General features: G+C 42.6%; 1 protein-coding gene across 1 annotated transcript; it reads right to left on the bottom strand.

Annotated features, from left to right (window-relative positions):
* Window positions 1–1892: 1892 nt before the first annotated feature.
* Window positions 1893–26766, bottom strand: PBLD (phenazine biosynthesis like protein domain containing). Its single transcript, XM_023740774.1, has 9 exons — window positions 26645–26766; window positions 14040–14139; window positions 13569–13667; window positions 10300–10409; window positions 10183–10212; window positions 6807–6895; window positions 6377–6555; window positions 4338–4400; window positions 1893–2642 (listed from the first exon to the last, which is right to left on the bottom strand). Exons 1-9 carry the CDS (start codon window positions 26726–26728, stop codon window positions 2530–2532), a joined length of 867 nt encoding a protein of 288 aa, XP_023596542.1. The 5' UTR covers window positions 26729–26766; the 3' UTR covers window positions 1893–2529.
* Between the last annotated feature and the right edge of the window lie 405 nt (window positions 26767–27171).

Raw genomic sequence — 27171 nt, 5'->3', positions numbered from 1 at the left:
GGAGGATGGGTGGCAGCTGTGTTAGTAAGGCAGGACTCTATCTACAAGATTGGATTGTGTCCTGAGGCAATCTCTTGAGATATAAAAGACAGAAGTGAGCAGAGAGACAGGGGGACCTCATACCACCAAGAAAGCAGTGCCAGGAGCAGAGCGTGTCCTTTGGACCCGGAGTCCCTGCACGGAGAAGCTCCTAGTCGGGGGAACAATGATGAGAAGGCTGACAGAGAGAGAAAGCCTTCCCCTGGAGCTGACACCCTGAATTTGGACTTTTAGCCTACTTTACTGTACGCAAATAAACTTCTTTTTATTAAAACCATCCACTTGTGGTATTTCTGTTATGGCAGCACTAGATGACTAAGACACACAGTATGTTTATCCTAGTGAATCTGTGCTTCTGCTACCCAAGATGTCATTTCATGTCCTCTCATTTATCTATTCAGGTGTGCTTGTCCTGCCCTCACCTCTCCTTTCCCTGCTGCTATCTTTCGTAAATATGACCACTCAGCAGGCTGACCAAGTAAATATAGTCAATTGCCCTGCCTATTGTGACTCAATTGTCTATTGATAAATGGACAATTTAAAAAATAGCTTATAAAAGTGAATATGTGGTCTTAAAAGCTGGCAAGCAGCTTCCAAGGTACAACAACTGGTCTGTATTCACCTGGAGCAACAGAGGAAGAAGGAGAGTCAGGAATAGGAGGAGAAAATGGAATGTGTGGGCTAATGGACTCCATGAACAACTGCCTTCTTTGTCATGAAACCAGAAGAACTGGATGGTACCCAGCTATCCTTACTGAACATTTTGATCAAAGACTCTATAGAAGAATACTGATCAAAGGGGGGTAAATGCAGCACAGAATTTCAAATTCTTTTGGAAACCAGACTTTCTAGAACCATGAAGCTGACTGAACCCCTGAAACTATTGCCCTGAGATAATCTTTAAACTTAAACCAAAAATATCCCTTGAAATCTTCTTGAAACCAAACAGTAGTTTAGCTTAACTAGAAAAAAAGGTCTGCCTTGAGCATTATACTCTTTTAAGAACTGTCTATATGGGATCAAAGTGACAACAGCAACTTGAAAGATTAGATAGGAATCTTAGGGGGCAGTGAGTTAATGTTAATGAGGGAGGAACAACTCAGAAAAGGAGAGTGAGAACAGTTGCACAACCTGAAGGATGTAATCAGTGTCACTGAATTGCACATGTAGAAACTGTTGAATTGGTGTATGTTTTGTTGTGTATACTCCCAACAACAGCAACAAAATAAAACTAAAAAAGAACTTAGCATACACTTGAGAGAGAAAATTTAGGCCCTTCAGACTACGCATTTATATAAAATGACACATGCAATTTAGTCCCAGGTTGGGAAAACCTCATACTTTGAGAAAACCCTCCAGTCATGTCCCTCTAATGTGTTGTGATGAGCTGTGAGGTGGGGGGAAAGTGGGTCGTTGTTTATTAACTAAGGTAAGGACTGAAGCTGGTGAAATATTTACTTCACTGTAAAATGAGGGGAAACACAAAATTCCTGCTACAATAAATTCACTCTTACACACTTTAGTAAAAATAGGAAACATGGTAGCAATTAAGGTGACAAAATCTGAGGTACTCCACAGCAACTTCTGATTAGCTTGCAATTATAGAGATGGCTGAGAATTGCCATCAATGCGATCATCTTAAACGAACACACTTACTAACCTGAGAAAGTCTCCACCCAAAAGTCAACTACAGATATCCAATATTACAGATTTAACTGAACATAAACCTGTTAAAACCCATTTTATTGAAGTAAGGGAAGAATTTCTTTTAAGTTATCACATATCAGAAAAGAGATTACATTACTTTCAATGTTTAATAGTACAAGGTAGTATAAAGCACATATTCTTTTTTTAATTTTGGGATTTGGTTCTAATTTTTAGTTATGGTACATGAGTTCAACAATAAAGAAAATATTTTTTAGACCCATTAAATTACCTTTAATCATATCACTCTGTATATGAACTACTTTCACTTTTCTATCCTTGTCCATGTACATTCATAATTCTCCATAGATGTAGCATAACAATGATAACATTTTATAGCTTACTGTGCTTTTCTTTGTTAGTATTATATCATTAAATATTTTTCTATATTTCCACAGAGTTTACCGGGTCTTTTTAATGGATGCAAAAGATTCTATCAGGTATTCGCACCTAAATTTTAACAGTTTAATCTCATTCCTCATAAACTTATTCCTCATTCTCTGATTGGCTATCATAATCAAAAAAAGTGATGACATTACTTTTGATATTGGTCATATACATTTTAAATACACTCACAGGTAGAGCCAAAACTCTATTAATTAATTAGTCAGGAAGCATTCTTAACTCTCCACTAGCATGCCTTCATTTTTCTATTTATAATGTAAAAATTAACTGGACTACAAACAAGTTTGCTAAAGGCAGCCTGTTACATTTCTCTCTCTCTTTTTTTTTTTTGGCAGAAAATACTTAGTCATTGAAGATAGCAGCACCTCAGCCAGAGCATCTTTAGGTTGTCAGAGTGCCCTCTAAAACAATAGCAGCACCTCCCCTAATGTCAACTCGTCCATCAGCACGCACTGAAATCACCAGTTCTCCTCCTCGTTGAGAACACTGAAAGGCTAGAGAAATCAGAAAACAAGTCACAAATTGAGATCATTTTCTGCTTTTTAATCAACAGAACAGAGTGAGACCTCTTATTGCAAGTCCTAGCATCCTCCAAGGTCAGTTTAAGGGTAAATTTGTTCACCTGTTCATGGTACTGCCCACCTCCATTCTCTCAAGGACTGCGAGGACCACAAATGAAATCTGGTCTACAAAATACACAACTCTTTATCTTCCCTTCCTGGGACTTCTCCTGGGCCATTTCCTCTACTACCTCCTGTGCTGCCCCAGACACACCCCAGGTACAGCTCCCTCCCCAGCTCTCTCTAGGAGGAAGCAAGGGTGTGTGGGAAGATGGAGGCACAAACCAGACATCTCAGAAGAGAAGCAGTGTGGTCTGGGCCCTTCTGACAAGGTCCCATCTTCCCAGCTCTGAATATGATTGCTGCCATTTGCCTGATGCTGCAGATGTGGTGGAAGATAGAACAGAGGATTCCTTCACTCATAACGTCATCAAGCGACCCTTGAGGGCCAGGCAAACAAAAGAAGTAGGGTCTCTGCCTTCCTGAGCTCAGTTCCTGGGGGACTAATTAGGCTCACCAAGGAAAGAGACTGCCATGCTGCTAACCCCAAATCAAGGCCTCAGAGGCCTAACCCTCCCACTAAGTCCTCCATCCTTTGGGGTCAGACTCCTACTCTGATAATCAGGGCAGTGTAGCTCCACTGACTGTGATCTCGTCTCTGTGCCCCTGAGCAATATATGAATCACCAGGGGACCGCATTCCAAAGTAATTTGTTTGATTTTATCCCATGACTAGCAATGTCAGTAAGGAACCTTGATGATCATCGGTGATCATCCACGCTCAATCCATCACACTATAAATAACTTTTCTCGGCCGTGTTGCTGTTGTTACCTGCCATCAAGTCAGCCCCCGACTCATGCCGACCCCATGCACAATGGAACAAAACGCTGCCCAGTCCTACACCATCCCCATGAATGGTTGCGGATTGAACCATTGTGATCCATAGGGTTTCCACTGGCTGATTTTTGGAACTAGATCACCAGGCTGTTCTTCCCAGTCCATCTTAGTCCAGAAGCTCCATTGAAACCTGCTCAGCACCATAACAATACACAAGCCTCCACTGACAGACAGGTGACATGAGGTGCATTGGCTTGGAATCAAACAGGGTCTCCTGCATGGAAGGCAAGAATTCTACCACTAAACCACCAAGGCCCCCACTCTCTGGGCCATGCAGCTAGTTAATTCTATTCAGTAACCATTTATTGGGTACTTACTTTATTAGAAGGGTCTGTGGAGGATGGGTGTAGAGAGTGGAAGATGTGTTGGGTAAAGGGTTAAGGGTAAAGGAATTGATCAACCTTGCATTTCCACATGACCTATACACGGCATTTCATCACATTTCCCAGTGGAAAGGCAATAGGCAAAGAAGCCCCAGCTTGAAGTTGTTGTTGTATGCTATCGAGTGAAGTTTGACTCACAGCAAGCCCATGTGATGAGTAGAACTGACCCACAGGGTTTTCTTAGCTGTAATCATTACATAAGCAGATCACCAGGTCTTTCTCCCTCGGACCCACTGGGTAGGTTGGAACTGCCAACCTGTCGGTTAGCAGCTGACCACTTCACCATTGCGCCACTAGGGACCCTTAAAGTTAAGCAAATGAAAAAGAAATTGGAAAAGAGCGGTCCTACCACGCATCTCTTTCTTCCCCAGCTGCTGGGACCAGTAGCTGCTGAGAACAGTATGTGCAGACCCTTCAAAGAAGCGAAAAGTTGTAAGTCAATCCCGAAGAAAAAAACAGGTGGTAGCTTTGTGGTAAATTTATAAGCAATTACAGTCTATCACGTAAAAGAATTCCAGTTTGACTAAGCCTTCGATGACCCAATCATGACATTGGCCACGGCTACAGCAAACAGTGTGGGATTAGGAGGTAGAAAGGTGGACACAGAATTTATGGATAAACTCCTCCAAATTATGTCTCCAATATGTCTTACACCTTCTGAAGGCTGAATTAAATTGCAGGTTAGTCTCGTTGACTAGCTCATTGTCAGTCTGTGGTGGGGAGATCAAAAGTTTCACATAGATGTTTCTACTTCTTTCAGGTGAAGATATTTCTCTCCCCCTAGGAAGCATGTGCAAGGAAATGTGGGAACTCTGACACAAGGTCTAACTCTCCACCAAGCCAATATTGCCCAGCTTTTGAATTTTCCTTTTAGTGAGGTATTTCTTCACATGATTGTGCCCTAGGTTTATATCAGAGAATATATTTTAAAATGAAGAAACAAAATGGAAAGTAATAACTGATGGAGAAGTCTTTGGGGGAGAAAGGATGGGGAGGAAAAGGCCCCTCCAGGAAAACTTATTAAATGTTATAGGAGGTTCAAGCAGGGTGGCCACTGTCCCAGTTTGCCCAGGACTGTGCTGGTTTTAGCACGGAGGGTCTTGCATCCTCAGACACCCCTCAGACCTGGGAAAACTGGGATGTTTGGTCTCTGCCGTCCGAAGACCTTAAGCGCTAGAAAAACATTATTATAGGAAAAAAACTTGCCCTCTGTGCCGATTAAAATCTTTGGGAAGCAGCTGTGCATGTGCAAATGTGCTCAGAATTTCTCTTCCACGGGGAAGGGTTGAGTTGGATTGTCTGGATGTCTTTGGGCATATTCCTGAGTCTTTAAAAGTGCTCGCTTGCTGAGCTTTGCATTTCGTGTGTTTTGTTCCTCAGAGAGTAAGTCAAGGTCCTGAAGTCATCTGACTAGTACCGGAGCCTCTCAAAGCCTCTTCCCCAGCCTCCTTCGCCCTGCTACTACCCATCCTGCCAGCCCCATCTTCTAGCATCCTCGCCCTTTTGTTGCTCAGCCCGCTGCTCTGGAAGACGGTGAAATCGGAGGCTTGACATTGCTGCCCGTCTTAGATTTCATCCCTCTGCTTCAGCCTGGTGGAAGATCCCCAACACCCACTTCCCAAACCCATCTCACGTCACTTTAGAGGCCAGCCCAGGAAAGGAGAAGGAAAGGGAATGGAACGCTATTCCCGTTCCTCTTCCCCACCTGCAAGCCAAGAGTTTATCCTTCACAAACCAAACCTTATCTAGACATCAAAGATGCCACAAGTGATACAATAATGACAGGCCTGTCACTGAAAAGGACAAAAGGTTTTGGGAACCTACTGGAATCAGCCTCTGAATTTTGCAAATTGAAAACCTGGAGGTGTCGGCTCAGAGAGCTAATTTCACTGTTACTATTAAAATAGCTGATAGTTTACCAGGGCCGGGCAGGACGGAGGGAAAGGAGGACACAATGCTTAGGGGACACCGAGCTTCTGTTAAAGGTGATGGTTTAAAAAAAGAAAATAGCCAATAGTTTTTGGGTATTTACTGTGTGTCAGGCACTTAACACGCACTGTGTTGGCATAACGCTGTGAGGCATTATCTGTCCATTACAGAGGAGACGATTGAGAGTAAAAAGTCAAGTAACTTGCCCACGGTCAAGTGCTAACAAGCGAGGATGGAAACCCAGGCCGCCTGACGCTAAGCTCTAACCCTGCTGCACTACCTCCTTTTATTCCGTACTTTTCACATGAGACTTCAGCGAAGGGGATGTGGAGCAGAGAGAAACAAAAGCAGCTCGAAACCCAAGCAACCTGAAAAGTCACTTGAAGTGCACTTAAATAGCCGTGTGCTATCTTCCTCCACCCTTGTTTAACCCTTCCCTGAACTCAAGTAAAACTGTACCTGTGACAGGGTCTTCGGCCACGCCAACCCACGGTGCAAAATATCTGGAGTAAAAGTCAAATGCTTGGGTCTGCCCACCAGGCTCTCCTTTAAGGGTGAGAATGAGTCCTTTCACCTTCCCTGTGTTTTCAACTTGCAGCAGATCCTGTGTGTTCACTTTCAGGCCCTCCAGAAATGACCTTGTTCATAAATGGATGGATTAGGACAAACGTATTTCACAGACCACACACCACACATACTCTGTCAAACAGACAGGGTGCAGTTTGCCCCCAGCAGCTCAGCAAGAGGGGAAGGAAGAGCAAGTAGAGAAGAAACTGTCTGCTGAGTAAATCATGGTTTGAGTGGAGACAGCACAGCCAGACCACGCCCGAGCTATCCATCTGGGTGCTCAACCCTCCCAACAGTGCTTGCGAGGCCAGAATCTTTTTACCTGTCATAAGTATCACTGAGCCGGACGAGGAGCTTCTGGGTATCTGGAGAATAACAGATGTCCTGGACCAGAGTGTCACCAATGGCAGTCTGTGCAGAGACAAACCAAACACCTCAGGTCCTTGATCCCCCATAATGGGGAACAGCTCCTTATTGATCATCTGCTCTGTGCTGGGCACACCCATTGTCCCTAATCCCCTACAGTTTTAGTTCAATTTCAGGCTCAAGATGTTGCCCAGGGAAAGCCAGTTTCCTGGCTACCAAAGAGACCTCTGAGGGGCCTTTCAGCCTACCCTTTGTGATCCCAGTGTAGAGCCCCTCCTTTCCATTGTTCACAAATGCTTATTACCCACCTCAACACCTACAACTCCTTCAGGTGGGTATTTTCCCCACAGCTGAGAAGAAGGGGAGTTAGAGAAGCCCAGGGTTACACACACACACACCTTGACCCCGGTCTGAGCGGCCCAGGAGCCTAAGTTCTGAATCACTATGACCTATTTACTGTCTTTCGAGATGCAGCATCATACCCACCTCCTAGAGTTGTTGTGAGGATTAAATGAAATAATATACATAGAGTACCTGAAGCAGCAACTAGAACATTCTACAGGGCAAGGGCTCAGGGCAGGCAGTTTGATTGGAAGTAGGAACTAGAGAACTCATCTTGATGCTTTGCCTGGCAAGTGCACTGTTTTCACTTAGATTGTACGGGACAGGTCAATAACCTGCAACATTTTCTAAAGATACCTTGATTTGCCCTTTAGTTAAGACTACACATAATCTTGCTCATACCCAAGAACATTGTTTGTTGGGGTGGGGGGGGGTGCTAAGGGGGATTATAAGAGGACAAATGGCTCCCACACTATCCCTGGTGTCACCACCAGCTGCCTAGCAGAGCAGATGATAGTTACGCGGCAGTTACGTGGCAGGCATTGGTGGCTTCGGGTGCTCTAATCCTTGTTAGGGACCAGTAAGTTCAAGTTTCCATGACTAAGACTCCACTGTATTGGGACTGTCTGCCTCTGTGACCACAGCTGACCAATGTCCCTTCCTCTAGAGACAGGAACTCCTGCAGCCAGATCCCCTGTGCTCGCCAGGCCTTTCCTGTCTCTCTGATCCTGCCCTTCTCTCGTACTTTCTTGTGTCAATTTTAAAGTTGGATTCTCATCTGGGACTCTCACTGCCAGCTCCTAGGGAGGAACACGAAATGACAACACTCACAATGAAGAACGCTTTGTTACCCCATTTAACAAATGCCAAGCCTGAGCTTGGTTATGTTAAGTGCCTCCCACCATGAACAAGGTCCACAATGAGAATATCTTCCATTTTCTCACCAACATGCTTAAAGCGGTTCATTTGTAAATTTTACTTTGCCTTCTGAAACTCAAGCCATAGTGTTACATCTGAATCCATGAGGCTTGTTTATATGCTTTCAAAACTTAGAGAGAGCAGAACACTAAAGAAACTATAGACGCGATAGTTGAAAATTCACTGAGAAACACCCCAGCGGTGCCCACAGAAGGCCATTTTAGGGAAGGTCTTTTCTCGTGACAGCCTTGCCCTGGTCCTGACCTGGGCCCTCCCTTCTCTGCACACTAAGCATCTGTCATCTGCGGGCTGCCCTAGCCCTCCAGAACCTCCATGGGACTATTGCAGTACCTACCTCACGAGGTGACAGCAAGAATTAAATGGGATGATGCATGAAACACATAGCATGTGGTCTTGCACCGAGGGGTTCTCAAAAAAAATTCTCTATTATTATTATTATCACTACTACTAATACTATAGTACTAATACTACTACTACTACTACTACTACGTCTCACAAACTCTGGACATGTTATCAGGAGGGATCAGTCCCTGGAGAAGGACATCATGCTTGGTAAGGTAGAGGGTCAGCGAAAAAGAGGAAGACATTCAATGAGATGGGTTGACACAGTGGCTGCAACAATGGGTTCAAGCATAACAACGTTTGTGAGGAGGGTGCAGGATCGGGCAGTGTTTTGTTCTGCTGTCCATAGGGTCACTATGAGTCAGAATCGACTCGACGGCGCCTAACAAAAACAACTACTACTACTGTTACTATAATTACTACTACTACTATCATTATTATTAAGCCCCACCACCACAGAGGTCCCATGAGAAGGCCAGGCTATGTATTTGGTCCTCTCTGTCTACGTACCCATGCTTTCCTTGTCTCCTCCACCAAAGCACAGCCCACCCCACCTCAGCCCCATCCTCCACTGTAATTGAGGACACTGGCAGCTCCACCTTGTTTGCATGGATTTCATAGAATGACCCTTTTCTCTCAGAAATCCCCAATTCTCACACTTGAACTTGCACAGCCATGCCCCAGGCCCATTCCTGGCCTCTTAGCTAGAAGAGGATAGAAATTCAACACTCCTTGATTGTCTGACAGTTGGTCCCCTCCCAGAGAATTTTGCCTCCTGGAGACTTCTTACCTTTTCTTTCTCTTCCTCTCACCTCCATCAGTTCTCCTTTTGGCCTCAGCTGCCATGTGGCAGTCTCTCCTCATCCACCCTACCACAAAGGCTAATGTTGACAATTAAGAGTAAGGAAACCAGTCAACCTTCTCACCAAATAGATTCGATATTAAAATTCAGGCCTGACCATCTAAGATGTTCCTCTGGTCTCACACCGTTGGGAGCGAGGGAGAATGAAGAAAACCAAAGACACAAGGGAAAGATTAGTCCAAAGGACTAATGGACCACAACTACCACAGCCTCCACCAGACTGAGTCCAGTACAACTAGATGGTGCCCGGCTACCACCACTGACTGCTCTGACAAGGATCACAATAGAGGATCCCAGACAGAGCTGGAGACAAATGTAGAACAAAATTCTAACTCACAAAAAAAGACTTACTGGTCTGACAGAGACTGGAGAAACCCCTAGAGTAATGGCCCCGGACACCCTTTTAGTTCAACAATGAAGTTGCTCTTGAGGTTCACCCTTCAGCCAAATATTAGACAGGCTCATAAAACAGAATGAGACTAAAGGGGCATACAAGGCCAGGGGCAAGAACTAGAAGGCAGGAAGGGACAGAAAAGCTGGTAATAGGGAACCCAAAGTCAAGAAGAGAGAGTGTTGACGTGTCGTGGGGTTGGTAACCAATGTCACAAAACAATACATGTACTAATCGTTTAATGAGAAGCTAGTTTGTTCTGTAAACCTTTATCTAAAGTACAATAATAAAAAGGCAAAAAATTCAGGTCTGAAACACATCATGTACTACTCATCCACACTTAGGCTGGAACATTTATACTGGTAGGAGGCCTATCTTTGGGGATTAACTCTTTACGTTCGAACAGTAACAAATGACCATATCACATGAGCTCAGGTTTGATTTTTTTTAACCAACCTTTATCAAGTCTGCTGCTTCCTGGAAGTCCTAGATGGGGAAGAAATACAAAACCATATTAAAACAGGCAAGTTGTTGGTTATACACACTTTACAGCAATAATTAAAAAGAGCTGACCAGGGGGTGAGCTGGATAAAGAGGCAAGTCCAGGACGATTCCATCCTCTGCTTTTCTGGCCTTTAGTTCCCCACTCAGGGTGACAAAGGTTAGAGTGCTGTTCACATTCTCTGAACAAAAAAAAAGAGTCTTATTTTGTGAAGTAGAAAATTTTTCAAAAAGGAATCAAGAAATAAGAAAATAAATTTTTGTTACATATTTTTCTGTTTCAGTCACCTTTACATTGCCTTAGGTTTCTTGCAGTGTGGTCCTTTCTTGTGATAGGGGCCTAGGTTTGGGTTGCTGGGGTCTAGAGTGGAGAAAATCCTCTCTGGATTTGAACTTGAGAACCAAGAACATAACTGATTGGACGTGGCATCATCCCACAAGGCTACAAATCCCAGCTTCTTATGGCTTACAAACTGTGCCCTTAAAGTAAGTTATTTAACCTCTTTAAGCCTCAACTTCTTCATCTGTAAAATGGGGTTAATAATTAAACCTACCTCATAGGGCTGTTATAATGTTTTCTAATGCATTTTTTAAAATAACCACCTACAATGTAGTTATAAACTCTACTAGCGGAGGATATGACAGTGTGATAACAAATACAATATCTAAGTTATGAACAACAGTATGATATGAAACAAATCAGATTTACCCTAAGTAACTCAACCTAGACATAAAAATTTGATTTAAAATATGTACCACAAATGCTGATATAATATCCTTTCCTGTTACTGATACAACTTGGGGCCTTATCTGACCTTAGCGAGTGCAATATTTTTAGTGAAAACAAAGATTTGTGGCTTTCTCTCAAATCTCTCCCCTAAAATTTCTGTAACACTTAACCATATTTCAAAGAGGAAGAAATCTGGCATTGCTTATTAGTTTTCTCTAGTATAAAACTTACATTCTGAGACCCAAAGCTTGATAATCTTTGTTATTATATTTATAATTAGTATAAGACATTGCTATTTACAAAGCTTATTTTTCATACCTTATCTCATCTAAACTTATTTCCACCTCGGGTCTTGGTGTGTGTTGGGAGGCGGGGGAGCGGGTATTCCAAACCTGAGTCATTACAACTAATGTAGGGCTCAGTTTTGGAAAGGCCCTCAATCCAAATTCAGTAAGATCTGATTTTCAAAACTGAGTTCCTAACCAATGTTTCAGGATGTTTTCTTGCATTCAGTCTTGTCCCCTTACCCACAGAAACCAAAATTATATTTTTAAAATGTATATTGGATTACATTATATTTTGGCCTTTGAACTGCTTCAACAACTTCCCGTTGCACTTAGAATAAAATCTAAACTCGCACTATTAGCTGCCTAACTCTCCATCTTCATCTCCTGTCAATCACCCGCTTGCTCAGGGATCTACAGCCACTCTGGCTGTATGGAATATGCCTCGAGGCCTTTGTGTTTGCAGCTGCCTCTGCCTAGAGTGCTCTTCCTCTCACTCTAGGTCTTTGCACAGATGGCTTCATCTTATTCTTCAGCCCAAATGTCCCATGCTGCATTGGATACTGTTGTCCAGATTATTCCCCCCACCCCTCAGGGCCCAGACTAGGTGAGGTAAGCATGTCCCCTAAAGTGCAAAATTTAAGGAGGCATTCCTCTCAGGTGCCAACCTGAGGCCTTGCTTGCCTCTCCCTAGTCCTGTGTCTGACCTTGCTGCGGAAGTGTTGGCGGCTGACAGCTCTCAGCTGAGTCCTCTGGGAATTTCCCTTGGTCAAACAGAGCTACTTCTCTAAGATCATGGCCCTTTCAAGGAGTAGGGAAGGAACTCCCATCCAATGACCAGCTGAAGGAGAGTACAAAGGCCAGTCCCTTTGTCCCTCTTTGGAGGAAAGCTGCCCCCTGTGGATTTAGCCTAGGCCTTTCTCTGTTGCTGTTACTTTGCAGTTCAACTTCTCCATCAGCTTTCTTTACTCCCCTACCAGGACTGGTCCCAAGAATATCATCCTCAAAACTTTCTGCAAGCAAATGTGTCTCAGAATCGGCTTCCTGGGGTAACTTGCCCTGCAACACCTTTCCTAACTTCTTGTTAGCTGCTGTGGAGTCAGCTAGACACATGGTATCTTAGTCATCTAGGGCTGCTATAACAGAAATACCACAAGTGGATGGCTTTAACAAAGAGAAATTTATTTTCTCATAGTCTAGTAGGCTAGAAGCCCAAATTCAGGGCATCAGCGCCAGGGGAAGGCTTTCTGTCTCTGTCAGCTCTGGAGGAAGGTCCTTGTTATCAATCTTCCCCTGGACTAGGAACTTCTCCGCACAGGAACCCCGGGTCCAAAGGATGTGCTCTGCTCTTGGCACCGCTTTCTTGGTGGTATGGGGTCCTCTATTTCTGCTTGCTTCCCTTTCCTTTTTACCTCTTGAGAGAGAAAAGGTGGTGCAGGCCACACCCCAGGGAAACTCTCTTTGCGTTGGATCAGGGATGTAACCTGGGTAAGGGTGTTACAATCCCACCCTAATCCTCTTTAACATAAAGTGACAATCACAAAATGGAGGACAACCACACAATACCAGGAATCATCGCCTAACCAAGTTGACATATATTTTTGGGGGACACAATTCAATCCATGACACATGGTGACCCAAAGGACCTCCTTTTCCAACTCCCCACTCCCCACAGTTACTCCCTGTCTTATCATCCTGTTTATTGCCTTGATTAAATTTCTGTTTATTGTCCACACCTGTTTGTGGCTGCTTTGTCTCCCCTTCCAGGACATTTCTAGGCCTCTCTCCTCTGTGCCATTCCTACAAGGCCCTGACCTTTATCTATTAAGCTAAATCCAGGTCAAATGAAAACTAGTAGGATTGAGGTGCTGCAGCAACTCCTCTTCACAAGGTCCATGGATATAGTCAGGGCTCTTGAACTTTAAAGTTCAAAGTAAAGGCTCTCTTACTGTGGAATTTCACTGTGATGGGATGGGAACGCATTTGTGCAAAGTGTGCGTTTTGGTCCCCTGGCCCCACATATCATACTGCCTATTCTGCCCCTATGCACTCCCCTGCCGCGTTTGTCACAGACATCAGAGCCCCTATTTGAAATAAAATGGCATTCTGGGGAACTGGGACCATGGCTTTTCACTGATGCCTGGCACCCACTCAGACCAAAGTGTTGTTGAAGGTGGCCCTTTCTGTTTCTGCACCATGAACTTCACAAACTAAACTTGGCAATGTCTCAGATCAGTCACTTTGGTTCATCAGAAAGACTGTATGAGAATTTTTAGAAATAGCCGCTATTTGCTAAGTGATAGGTTCATAAAAGAAAATCACATTACTTTTTTTGTGAAACAGCACGGCTGCGGAACCCAGGGTAGCGTGACCACAGAGAGAGACCTCGGTCGTTGGAGTGAACCACCTCAATCCAAAACAGGAACCTTCGGACAAGGAATAGCCAAGGACAGGTGAGATAATTCCCATGCAAGTAGGTTGCAAACTTTTCATTTTCTTATTCTTTCATAATTATTTCACTAGCATGGTTAATAGCTTAAACGTGCTGTAAAAGGAGGTGCAAAGACTGGGCTAGCATCCTAGGGCTTCCCGGTGCTAGATGCGAAGGTGAAACATTTAAACGCACCAACACCTCCCCCACCTATCCTCCTCCCCTAAGAACTGAAAACCAGATCAGAATCTCCCCCCTACCTACTACCTGCAAACAAATAATAAATGGGCCTTTCCCTAAATATCATTCCCTCATCTAAAAAGCAGGTTCTGGTGCCATTCAGGAATGTTAAAAGATGCTCATTTACTTTGTGTAAAGTTGTCAGTTGGGTGCAGTTTTCGGATAAAAGCTGTTTCAGAAAGGTTCATTTCCCTTGCAATTTTTTGATGCATGTCTTTATCCAATTCCTAAATTGGAAACAAAAGGTTACTGAGACTCCAGAAACACAAATCAGACTTCCTTGGAAAGCAACTATCATTAATTAATAAAGCAGTTTATTAATATTAAAAGTTACATGTTTAAAAGGAAATAATCACCAAGGAATTCAAGGCACTTTTATAAAGATTGTTCTTCCGAAATTCATGCTTAAGATAATCTATAAAGACCACAGCTACCTCGGCCTCCACCAGTCTGAGTCCAGTACAACTAGATGGCGCCTGGCTACCACTGACTGCTCTGACAGGGATCACAACAGAGGGTCCCGGGCAGAGCTGGAGAAAAATGTAGAACAAAATTCTAACTCACAAAAAAAGACCAGATTTACTGGCCTGACAGAGACTGGAGAAACCCCGAGAGCATGGCCCCTGGACACCCCTTTAGCTCTGTGATGAAGTCACTCCCGAGGTTCACCCTTCAGCCAAAGATTAGACAGCCCCATAAAACAAAACAAGACTAATGAGGCACAACAGCCCAGGGACAAGGGCTAGAAGGCAGGAAGGCACAGGAAAGCTGGTAATAGCGAACCCAAGGTCAAGAAGGAAGAGTGTTGATGTGTCATGGGGTTGTTAACCAATGTCATAAAACAATATGTGTACTAACTGTTTAATGAGAAACTATTTGTTCTGTAAACCTTCATCTAAAGTACAACAAAAAAATACAAAAAAAGATAATCTGTAAAGAACTGTAGATGTACAAAGCTCAAAAACACTCTGAAAAATTGACTGGCCTGGCCTCTGTCTTTTGTCAGATGATTCTCTACCTGAGAGTATCCACTCTCTTCTAAAAGTCTCCACAAATGGAATCTGCAGCCTCCCTTTCTGTTGAATATGTTGGGTGAAGAAATGTTCAGCACCCACTCTGGGCAGGCTGGATTGCTCTTCAGTACACACTTTGTATGGTTCACTCCTTCTCATGGGTCAGCCCTCCTCCAGGAGGCCTTCTTAGACTACTCTGTTCAAAGGTGCTGTCCTCCTCCCCAACACTTTCACCACTACCAGTTACTCTGGAGTCAATTCCAACTCATGGTGGCCCCATATGTATCAGAGTATGCGCTCCATAGAGTTTTCAGTGATTGATATTTTGGAAGTGGATTGCCAGGCATTTCTTCTGAAGTGCCTCTGGGTGGACTCGAACCTTCAACCTTTTGGTTAGCAGTTGAGCACATTAACAATTTGCACCACCCAGGGACTCCCCCCAGCACTTAGACCATCTGGAATTACCTGCTGTATCTCTTAACTGTCTATCCCTAAGCTCTATGTGGGCAGACTGTGCTTTGTCTTCAGCCTGGAACAATGCCTAATACTTGTCCCAGGGTGGGAGGAGCTCAAGAAACATTTGCGGAATGAATAAATACATTAGTTTACTAAATCTTCATTTTTAAAAACCCTCAAGATAGGCTGGGGACCATGGTCTCAGAGGACATCGATTGGCATAACAAAGTTTATAAAGAAAATGTTCTACATCCTACTTTGGTGAGCAGCATCTGGGGGTCTGAAAAGCCTGTGAGTGCCCATCTAAGATACTCCACTGGCCCCAACCCATCTGGAGCAAGAGAGAATGAAGAAAACAAAAGACACAAGGGAAAGATTAGTCCAAAGGACTAATGGATAATAACTACCACAGCCTCCACCAGACTGAGTTCAGCACAACTAGATGGTGCCCGGCTACCACCACTGACTGCTCTGACAGGGATCACAATAGAGGCTCCCAGACAGAGCTGCAGAAAATTGTAGAACAAAATTCTAACTCACAAAAAACGACCAGACTTACGGGTCTGACAGAGACTGAAGGAACACCGAGAGTATGTCCCTCGGACACCCTTTTAATTCAGTAACGAAGTAACTCCTGAGGTTTATTCTTCAGCCAAAGATTAGACAGGTCCGTGAAACAAAATGAGACTAAATGGGCACACCAGCCCAGAGGCAAGGACTAGAAGGCAGGAGTGGACAGGAAAGCTGGTAATGGAGAACCCAAGGTCGAGAAGGGGAGAGTGTTGACATGTCGTGGGGTTGGCAACCAATGTCACAAAACAATATGGGTATTAATTGTTTAATGAAAAATTAATTTGCTGTGTAAACCTTCACCTAAAGCATAAAAAAACCCAACCCTCTAGATAGATATTTTAACCCCTTACAGTTGAAAAAATTAAACTCAGAGAGGTCAATATGTCTAATAAATGGCACAGTGATTAAGAATGTGGGCTTTGTAAATGTGAGAGAATGGTAACAACTAGTGAATCTAGAGAAAAGGTATATGGGTGTTCATTGTACTATTCTTGAAATTGTTCTATAAGTTTTTAATTTTTCAAAATAAAATGTTAAAAAAAAATATTGTGGGCTTTGGAAACAGAATTGGATTTGCATCCTAGGTCAACCCCTAGTAGCAGTACAAGAGTAGGCAAATCATTTAACCTCAAAGAGCCTCAGTTTCCATATTTTTAAAATGGGGGTGACAGTACTTAGATATACGCACATATGTGTGTATATGTATACAAAGGTTCCTAGGCGGCCCAAATGGTTGGCGCTTGACTGCTAACCAAACAGTTGAGGTTTTGAACTCACCCAGTGTTACCAGTACCACGGAAGAAAAGGTCTGACAAACTGTTTCTGTTAAGATTACAGCCAAGAAAATTCTATGGAGCAATTCTACTCTGTAACACATAGAATCACCATGAGTTGAAATCAACTTAATAGCCACTAACAACAATTATACACACACACACACACACACACACACACATTCACTCAAGAAAAAGACTGGCTCAGAAATATGAGTTTGAGTTTTCCTTTTGAAAATGAAAATCAGTCTTTGAATCAACAAAATGCTCGCTACTTAGGATTTGAATTCTAAAGAAGTCTCAAGAAAAATGCATTTCGCTTTGGCCAAACGTATTATTCTTGAGCTCGTCATACCCAGGAGGAGACAAAATTATCATTTTATACTAATAAATTCGTAATTCACTCCTCTCAGTTATGCAAGTTAAACACCCTTTGTCTTTTAGTTGATTCAAATGCTTTTGAAACCCTCTCCATATAATTGTATAAGGTATAAAACAACGGTTATTATAAAAAATCAATCATGTTTTTTTTTTTTTTTTTTTTTTTTAAATATTTTATTGTACTTCAGGTGAAGGCTTACAGAACAGATAGTTTCTCATGTAACAGTAACACACATGCTGTTTTATGACATTGGTTAACAACCCCACAACATTTTAACCCTCTAAATTCTCAACTTTTTTTTTTCTTTTGTGAAAATACACATAGCCAAAGATACGCCATTTCAAAAATTTTTTTTTTTACATACACATTTAAGTGACATTGACTACGCTCTTCTAATTGTGCTGTTATTCTCACTTAAGATGAAGGCTTACAGGACAAAATAGTCTCCCATTTAGCAGTTACTACAAATGTTGCCCTATGACAATGGTTAACAATCTCACAACACATCAACAATATCCTTACTCTACTTTGTGTTCCCTATCATCAGCTTCCTACTCCCCTTCTGCCTTCTGGGCCTTGTCACTGGACTCCTGTACCTCGTTACTCTCATGGTTTTACTGGGCTGTCCACTCTCAGGCTGATCAGTGAACCTTGAAGGTAACTTTACCACTGAGCTAAAAGGGTGTCTGGGGGCCATACTCTCAGGGTTTCTCCAGTCTCCTTTAGGCCAGAAAATCTGGTCTTTTTTTTTTTGTGAGTTAGAATTATGCTCTACATCCTTCTCCAGCTCTGTCCAGAACCCTCTGTTGTGATCCTGGTCAGAGCAGTCAGCGGTGGTAGCCGGGCACCATCTAGCTGTACTGGACTCAGTCCGGTGAAGGTCTTGGTAGCTGTGGACAATTAGTCCTTTGGACTAATCTTTTCGTTGTATCCTGTTCTCTTCATTCTCACTTGCTCCCGAAGAGATGAGACCAGTGGAGTATCTTAGATGGCCGCTCACAGGCTTTTAAGACCCCAGACACTACTCACCAAGGTAGAATGTAGAGCATTATCTTTATATGTAGTGTCATGCCAATTGAGCTAGATGTTCCCCGAGACCATGGTCCCCAGAGCCCTCCATCCAGCAACTCAGTCCCTCGGGGAGTTTGGATCTGTCCATGGGGCCTCCATGACCTTTCCTTGTACAGGTTGTGTTAGTTTTTTAAACTATCAGCTGATGTAAAAATCCTAGCATGAGACTTAATTAAGCTTTTCTTAAAGGACCTTTGTATTCAAACCCTACAGAAGCTCATCGTCCTGCAGAAAGAGAAATCACTTAATAGACTGATACTTATTTTGTGAAAACCTAAATGTACCACGACGGGGTTTTTATTTGTTTTTTACTTCACGTTTTTCTTTCGTAAGATTAAATCCAGTAATGCATGTAAAGTGCTAATCACAGTGCTCAGTACATAGTAAGTACTTGACAAATGTTAGCTTTTGATTTTGAATGGCTCCAAGCCCATGTTTTACCTGCCACATTACACTGCCTCCCCATAACAAATGCAAACTAGTACTATCCATTTAGCACACTGCAGGTAGGAAAACCAATGTCTAGCAGTTAAAATGCACTCCCACAAGGTTTCTGGCGGAATGCAGCAATAAATCAACTACCAACTGCTATACTAACCCTTCTGGCTATAGAACTTTATGTGTCACAGTGTGGTCCCCAGGCCAACAACATCAGCATCACCTAAGAATTTGTAAGAAATGCAGAGTCTCAGGCCCCACCCCAGATCTCCTGAATCAGAATCTCCATTTTAACAAGATCCCCAGGTGATTCGTATGCATGTTAAAGTTTAAGAAGCATTAATGTACAGCACATGGCCCTGTGTCCAAGAGGGTTAGTATCTAGGTGGGGAGTCAAGAGAGCCACAGAAAGCATCACTGAGAAATAACAGAAAGTATATAACTGAAATACCAAGAATATAAAGTTGAGATTTAGACTATAAAATCTCTAGGACTTTAAACATGGGGCCTTGTAATGGACCTAGAAAACAGGGCAGGTTTTGGTGAGCTGAACAGGAAATGGTGGGCACAGAGCGTTGTACTGGGGAAGCTTCTGGGCAAGTCTCTTCACCTCACTTGTGTTCTGTTAAATCAGGGATCCAACAATAAAATCTCTGACATTTTAGGACTCTGTGAGCCAAGGTAAAAAGAAACAGGAAGACAGGAATGAAGTGGGGTGAGCACCTGTCATACCTGTGGGCACCTGTGGGCCTGGGTGAGTGAGAAGACCTACCTGACTGGAGGGGTAGTGGGGGGCTGTTGGGGAGTCACCACCAACAAGGCAATGATGTTAAGAATCGAACTCCACGGCCAGTTAAATGTTCTCTGTGGAAACTGGTCCATATGCACAAACAATCACCATCTGAGAGAAACTTGGAGCCATTCAAGTCCCTAGCGTGGCAGAATCTGCAATCACAGGCCTCAACAGTGATTGTAGGGGTGAGAATGAAAGGCCTTTGCTGGTCTTCCTGGACTTGCCACCTTGGCTGCAGGAACCTGCACGGCCTGCCTGTCCTTCCTCTCTCTGATCAGGCCATACGCCCTATCCTTGTCCTTCCTTTCTTCGCCTATTGTATTCCGCCACCTTAGAGACAAAACTCTTTAAAAGCATTAAACCATTACAAATTATAGCCAAGTTTGTCATCTATTGGCAATAGATTTCTCTGTGAATGGACTTTTTTGCACCCCAACTAGGATGCGTACTTCAATGACCATCAGCTCTTTAATCCTCTCTACCTTGATGAATTGCACCAATTGCAATTTGCATTTCTATAACTGTAATTTCTGTCCCAGGGCACTTAAAATGTGCCTGCTATTTGTCTGAGGCACCAGACAATGTAGAAAGTTTGATAGTAGCAGCCCCAAACATGTACCAAAGGCAGCTGGGCTTTCACTTAATTTCTACCCAGGAAACAAAGGTCAAGAGTGGGGTGAGTCAGGAGAAGGCTAATCCTGTAGGCAAAGCTTCAACTCTGAGGGCTCAGAAACGAAAGAAAGAGACTGCATTCATTCAAAATGCTGAATTTTGGCTCCAACAATCTTTCCATTTTACACTACAAGCTTATTTTCGAATGCAGCACATCACAGTTACAGACCAATCACAACTATTAATTCTCTTGCTTTAATATCCATTTCTCTTTGGTAATCTAACGAATCAAATTTCAAAAGCACAAACAGGGTCATGTTTGTTTTGCTGGATTCCAGTGAACTTCCATCACCATATGACCCACAAAAGATGAATGATCAGAAAATTAGTAGAGTTTTAAAATACTCCCATCTTGTGGCAGTTTTGAAATATGACGGCCTAAATATGATAGCTCAGCCTTATCTTTGTTCACCTGTCCTTCTGAGGGTAGATTCCAGCAAAGGAGACTCCCTTGGATGTGGAAAGTTTTAAAACCCTCCTGGAAGAAATGGGAGATTCCATCTGCAGCACCTGGATTTCCTATTATGAAGTTATGTCCACACAATGCAGCACCAAAACCATAGGCCACCTGCAGTTATTCCCAGTGGTGATAACAGATGCCTAGTCTCCCCAACTCCGTCACAGAACCCAAAGCTCAGACTCACTTTGCATACTGTCCCCTCTATGCTATCAACAAGGATGTAAAACCAATACTTGTTGGTCAACTAGAAGGCTTAGAGGGAGGTTTTTGTCATAATTTAACTGATTATAATATTTTCACGTTCACTCACTTCTGTTCTATTCACACATTCATTTATTCTATTTAGTGCTTCCTAAGTGCAAGGAAACCCTGGTGGCAGAGTGGTTAAGTGCTACTGTTAACCAAAAGGTCAGCAGTTCGAATCCACCAGGCGCTCCTTGGAAACTCTATGGCGCAGTTCTACTCTGTCCTATAGGGTCACTATGAGTTGGAATTCACTTGACAGCAATGGTTTGGTTTTTTGGGTTTAAGTACGAGGAGTCATGGTGATGCCGTGGTTAAGCAATGGGCTGCTAACTGGAAGGTCGGAGGTTCGAACCCACCAGCCGCTCTCCGGGAAAAAAGACTTGGCATCTGCTCCCGTATAGATTCAAATCAAACCAAACCAATTGCCACTGAGTAGATTACAACTCATAGCGACCCTATAGGACCGAGTAGAACTGCCCTATAGAGTTTCCAAAGCTGTAAATCTTTATGGAAGCAGACTGCCACATCTTTCTCTTGCAGAGTGGCTGCGTGGTGGTGGGTTTGAACCGCTGACCTTTTGGTTAGCAGCCTAGTGCTTAACCACTGTGCCACCAGGGCTCCTTTCTGTAAAGATTACAGCCTAGGAAATCCTATGGGGCAGTTCTAATCTGTCATATATGGTCACTATGTGTTGGAATTGGCTTGACAGCATACAACGACAACAAATGCGCTAGGCAGAAGTCCTTGGGTGGTGCAAACAGTTAATGCTCTCAGCTGCTAGCCAAAAGGATGGAGGTTCAAGTCCACCCAGAGGCACCTGGGAAGAAAGGCCTGATGATCTACTTCAAAAAATCAGCCATTGAAAGCCTTATAGAGCACAGTTCTACTCTGACACATGAAGGCTCTCTACAAATCAGAATCAGCTCAATGGCTAATGGTTTTTGGTTTAGATGCTAAGTAGAGTGTTAGGAGCAAGTGAGAATCAGTTAAGATCTCACGGAGCTTGCAGTCTAGTGGGGCAGACAAGCATGGAATGAGTTACGATAGATGCAGTATGTGTTACAGCTGGGGAGGGTGGGGTGCCATGGAGCACACCAAAGGGGAACACATTTAGTCCACTAGTGAGTATGGTGGTTAACAGCACAGGCTCTGCAGTCAGGCAGGCCTGGGGAGGGATTCTAAGTTAGCCACTTAGTAGTGTGTGACCTTGGGCAAATTACTTAACCTTCCTCTGCCTCTGTTTCCTCATCTGTAAAATGGGGACAATAATAATAAGACCTTGTTATGGATTGAGTTGTGTCCCCCAAAATATGTGTTAGAATCCTAACCCCTATACCTATGGATGCAATCCTGTTTAGAAATAGGGTTTTCTTTGTTATGTTGATTAGTTCATACCCAGGTAAGTGGGTTCCAAATCCAATCACTTCTGAGTTGTTAAAAAAAGCAGATGAGACACAGAGATATGCAATCACTGCTGTCATCAAAAATTATTATTAGTGTTTAAAAGAATAACAATGCATATATAATATAAATACTACACTTGATCCTAGCACAGTGCCTGGTACAATCTAGACAGCCAGTCAATGTCAGTTGAATTAGAATAAATGCATACAACGAGCACATAATAAAATTGCTTTTTTCTTGATAATTTTAACAGGAAAACTTGGGAATAAACCAATCTTTTAGAAAAGGTATCCTCTGAGACAATGGTTCTCACCTGGGGGGGATTTTGCCCCCAGCGCACATTCAGCAATATCTGGAGACATTTTGATGGTCATGTCTGGGGGAGGGGGTGCTACTGGCATCTTGTGAGTAAAAACCAGGGATGCTGCTAAACATCCTACAGTGCACATGACGGTCCCACACAACAAAGAATTATCCCTTCCAAAATGTCAATAGTGCTGCTCTTGAGAAAGCCAGCTCTAAAATACACACACACACACAGCCACACACACACACACACACACACACACACACACACACAGCCACACACACAGACATAGAAACACACACACAACACACACAGCCACACACAGCCACAGCCACAGCCACACACACATAGCCACTCACACACACAGTCACACACACAGCCACACAACACAATGCACACCAAAAAACCCAAACCTAAGGTCTTGTTAGAAAGGGAATATGGGCTCCAGAAGCCTGTAGATATGTTATTTTTACTAAATATTAAAGCTGGTTTATAGAAAGGTAAACAAAGCACCACTCCCTTCATCACTCCCAGAGCTCTCTGACCTACTTCAATAGTCAGTCTGTGTGTGAAAATTTTCCTTGTGTGAAAATTTTTTTGACTCGTCTTGAAAGGAAAACGAAACAAAACTTTAGAATATTATAGAAACTCTTAGAACTTTGTTACCCAGAATTTTTTACTTTTCCTCCCATAGCCTTTTATCAAATATTCAAAAAGCCTGAAGTGCAATTACCTAGTTTTTATCCTATCTACCACATTTCTCTGTGGTTAGGCTCATCCTGCTCAAATTTTAAATAATTTAAAACAGCACAAAAAAACAAGATTCCCATGAAGACCTAAACATAAAATCTGAAGCATTTTTCCCCCAACAAAGCCAAAGTCGTTCTGTTCTGAGTCCACATTGACCCTGACACATGCGTCCTTTAAGCTCTGTAGAAACTAATGAATAATGAGCAAGTTTACATGTCTGTTTTCCTCACTAAACGTTGAGCACCTCGAGGCAAATAAACTGATCAATTTTCTTTTACCTCCACTTCCAAGCCCAGAGCTTGGCTCACAATAGCTGTCAATAAATAGTTGCAGAATGTGTATGACAGGCTGACCACCTGAATTGTGGTTAGCAATAAAAGGTTTGGCACTTATTTGTCTCTGATATTTTCCTGCATTCACTTTTGTTCTCTCTAGGTATTTTAGGTGTCCACTCTCTCCAGCCATGGGTAAAAGAACCCAAGGGTAGAACCATGGCTTATACTTTTATTGTAATTTTTACTGATTGTGAATTGGGAAAAGTGCTAAAATCGCCTCCAGGAGGATTCTCAGTCCGCAGAGTGGAAAAAGATGAGGAAGAGGCTTAGCAAACTAGTCTTTAGATACCAATTCAGGTGTGCTTGATAGGCCATCAAATTAGTCTGGCTTCACAGGCCCAAGGCTCAAAAGAAATGAATTGGAAGACTTTAGTGAGCTTTGCATTCTTCCCCGAAACACAAACTGCCTCCTCTTCTTTTTCTTTTTTCCATTCGTAGTGAAGGATATTGCCTTGAACTATGTTAAGTTCTTAGCTTAAATTTTCTTTCCTAGTATTTCCAAATCTATAAATAGCATATAAAACACAAACCCATTACCATTGAGTCAATTCCCACTCATAGCCAACTCTATAGGACAGAGTAGAACTGCTCCACACAGTTTCCAAGGCTGTAAATCTTTATGGAAGCAGATTGCCCCATCTTTCTCCTGTGGAGTGTCTGGTGGGTTGGAACTGCCAACCTCTCGGTTAGCAGCCGAGCGCTTAACCCACTGTGCCACCAGGGCTCCTAAATAGCAAATAAAATATATATTTTAAGGTAGAAATAGGTAAGTAGGTAGGTAGGTAGATAGATCGTTTAAGTCTGCTTTTAGTGAGTGTACTGGAGATAAGAGAAGTAAGTTGAGGAAATAATATCAATTCTGGTTATCTGGTTAAAACTGAATATATAAGTCAAGGGTATTACATGTGGATGCGGGGCAAATATATTAAGACTTGAAATTTTTTTTTTATTGTACTTTAGATGAAGGTTTACAGAGCAAACTAGTATCTCATCAAACAATTAATACACATATTGTTTTGTGACACTGGTTAGCCAACCCTACAACGTGTCAACACTCTCCCCTTCTTGACCATGAGTTCCCCATTATCAGCTTTCCTGTCCCCTCCTGCCTTCTCGTCCTTGCCCCGGGTTGGTGTGCCCACTTAGTTTCATTTTGTTTTATGGGCCTGATAATCTTTGGCTGAAGGGTAAACCTCAGGAGTGACTTCATTACTGAGCTAAAAGGGTACCTGGGGGCCATACTCTTGGGGTTTCTCCAGTCTCAGTCAGACCAGTAAGTCTGGTTTTTTTTTTTTTTTTAAATTGTGAGTTAGAATTTTGTTCTACATTTTTCTCCAGCTCTGCCTGCGACCCTCTATTGTGATCCCTGTCAGAGCAGTTGGTGGTGGTAGTCGGGCACCATCTAGTTGTGCTGATATACTAAGACTCTTGACCTAGCAGTTTTCGTCAAAACCACGACTCCTTGAGGAGAAGTTATGCTTGCCAGAAAGTTCACAATTTGGAATCTGGTTGTTAATTATTCCCCCACTGATCTGCCCAAGCTCTTGTGAGTTAGCTACTTGATAAGGCCTATTTTAACTTTATTACTTTCCTCGTTTTGTGGGGGGGGAAATGCCAGTTACAGGGTCGCATAGTGAATGCACTGTGAAGGTGAGAAGAGGACTCTTGATCACCATTTTACTCTCCATTTGAGGGAGAAAATAAGTGTACCAAAAAAGAAAAAAAAAAACCAAACCAAACCTGTTGCCTTCAAGTCAATTCTGACTCATAGTGACCCTATAGGACAGAGAAGAACTGCCCCATAGGGTTTTGAACTGGTGGATTCGAACTGCCAACCTTTTGGTTAGCAGTTGAGCTCTTAACCACTGGGCCACCAGGGCCCCTAAGTGTACCATTATTCACCTAAATCAGAAAACCTTAGCAGTTCTTGACTTTGATTGCATGCTGGAATTGCTTGGGGAGCTTTAAAAAACAGGGATGTCTGGGTCCCACCCCCAGAGATTCTGTTGTAATTGGTCTGGTATGCAGCCCAGGCACAGGAATTTTTAAAGCTTCCCAGGGGATTTTAATGTGCAGGCCAGGCTGAGATGCACGGCACTCCAACGCCCGCCCCAATGTTAAACTTTGCCCAGCTTAATATGACTTGTTTGAAATTATCAGTTGTTTACAAAAGTGATTCTCAGATAATCTAATGGCTTCGAGTAGAAAAGTACCTTAGCTTGTTTCCTACAACCAAAGAACCAACACAAAGCCCCAAGCTCAAGGAATATTTAACTATTTGTTAACATTTATCCTAATCAAAAGGTCATTTTTCAAATGAGACTTTCTGTCAGCTAAATTCTCTATATGCTAGAGCTTAATCCCTCCTACCTATCTACTTAATAATTTGATCCCTTGCAAAATCTCATTTTCTTGATGCTGAAAAGATTTTCTAATTGTCTAGACTATTAAAAACCCATTGCTGTCCAGTCAATTCTGACCCATTGTGACCCTATAGGTAAGATTAAAGATAGTCAGAATATTTTATGCTAAATGTAATATTGGCCATGTCCAGTCACCTAAAATTCATCTGATTTCATTCTCATTAGCAAAGCGAAAACCCAATGGCTAAAGGGGAGTTCTAGTTCTTCCTTATATGACTCTTCGTTTCTCTAGACTGAACCTAGGTGTGGAGCCTCTGGATGTCACAAACGGTGAAGTGATAGACTACATCAGCCTACTAGCCGAAAAGCTGGTGGTTTGAACCTCCAGAGACCCCTCAGAAGACACGCCTGGTGATCTGCTTCTGAAAGTTCACAGCCTTGAAAACTCTCTGGAGCAGTTCTACTCTGCACACATGGGGTAGCTATGAGTCAGAACTGCCTCAACAGCAGCCAACAACAGAAAATAACCTAGGTGTAAGCACTCTACGTGTAATTTAGTCAAAATCAACTTGCAGACAAAAACACAAACCAGAGAGAAACAAACAGGTAGGTCTTATCAATTTTTTTTTTAACAAAATAAGTGATGCTACAGGAATCTAGAATTTCCGGTACTGCACTTTAAAACCAAATACTTACATTTTCTAGGAGACAAACAGCAGCAGGATTCCCACGAAATGCTTTTGCTGTGAATGCATCTGCTATGAAAATAGGGAGCCTCATTTTTCTTGCAAGCTGTGTCTGCAAGCTCTCAAGATTGCTGGTAGCCTGCTTTACTTCTAGTTGTTGCAAAAAAAAAAATCAAAAAGTTAATGTTTTACTTGGTGTAAAGAAGCAACTAGCAGTTCCCAGACACAAAGTTAAGCAATTATTTCTAATACATCTGTATTTAAAGATATGTGTTTCAAAATACTGGATAAATAGAATGCTTCCTTTTCAAATTTTGTATTGAGTTGTCATATTCTACCTATAACTTAAAGGCACTATCATATCCTTTCGGTTGGTAACCGAGTGCTTTAACCATTCTGCCACCAGTACCCCTGAATTTTACCCTATACGTACAGTTAAATTTATTTTCAGAAACAGTGTACAAATTTAGACACAATAGGAGACTGTCCCACCATTGCTAATCTGCTAGATGAAAAATAATATCTTGAGTTTTCATT

Source organism: Trichechus manatus, unplaced genomic scaffold (assembly GCF_000243295.1).
Source record: "Trichechus manatus latirostris isolate Lorelei unplaced genomic scaffold, TriManLat1.0 scaffold00163, whole genome shotgun sequence".
NCBI classification, from domain to species: domain Eukaryota; kingdom Metazoa; phylum Chordata; class Mammalia; order Sirenia; family Trichechidae; genus Trichechus; species Trichechus manatus.
Note: the sequence above shows the minus strand (reverse complement) of the source record. Positions and strands in the feature narration are given on the sequence as shown.

What these genes read in the sequence shown, in the direction of transcription:
- PBLD (XM_023740774.1), bottom strand. Translation starts at nt 26,728, where the DNA reads ATGAGGCTCCCTATTTTCATAGCAGATGCATTCACAGCAAAAGCATTT. An exon ending in CTCAGTGATACTTATGACAG is followed by an intron (nt 6,556 to 6,806) that starts GTAAAAAGATTC and finishes TTTATGAACAAG; the next exon opens with GTCATTTCTGGAGGGCCTGA. An exon ending in GGGGAAGAAAGAGATGCGTG is followed by an intron (nt 2,643 to 4,337) that starts GTAGGACCGCTC and finishes TGATTTCTCTAG; the next exon opens with CCTTTCAGTGTTCTCAACGA.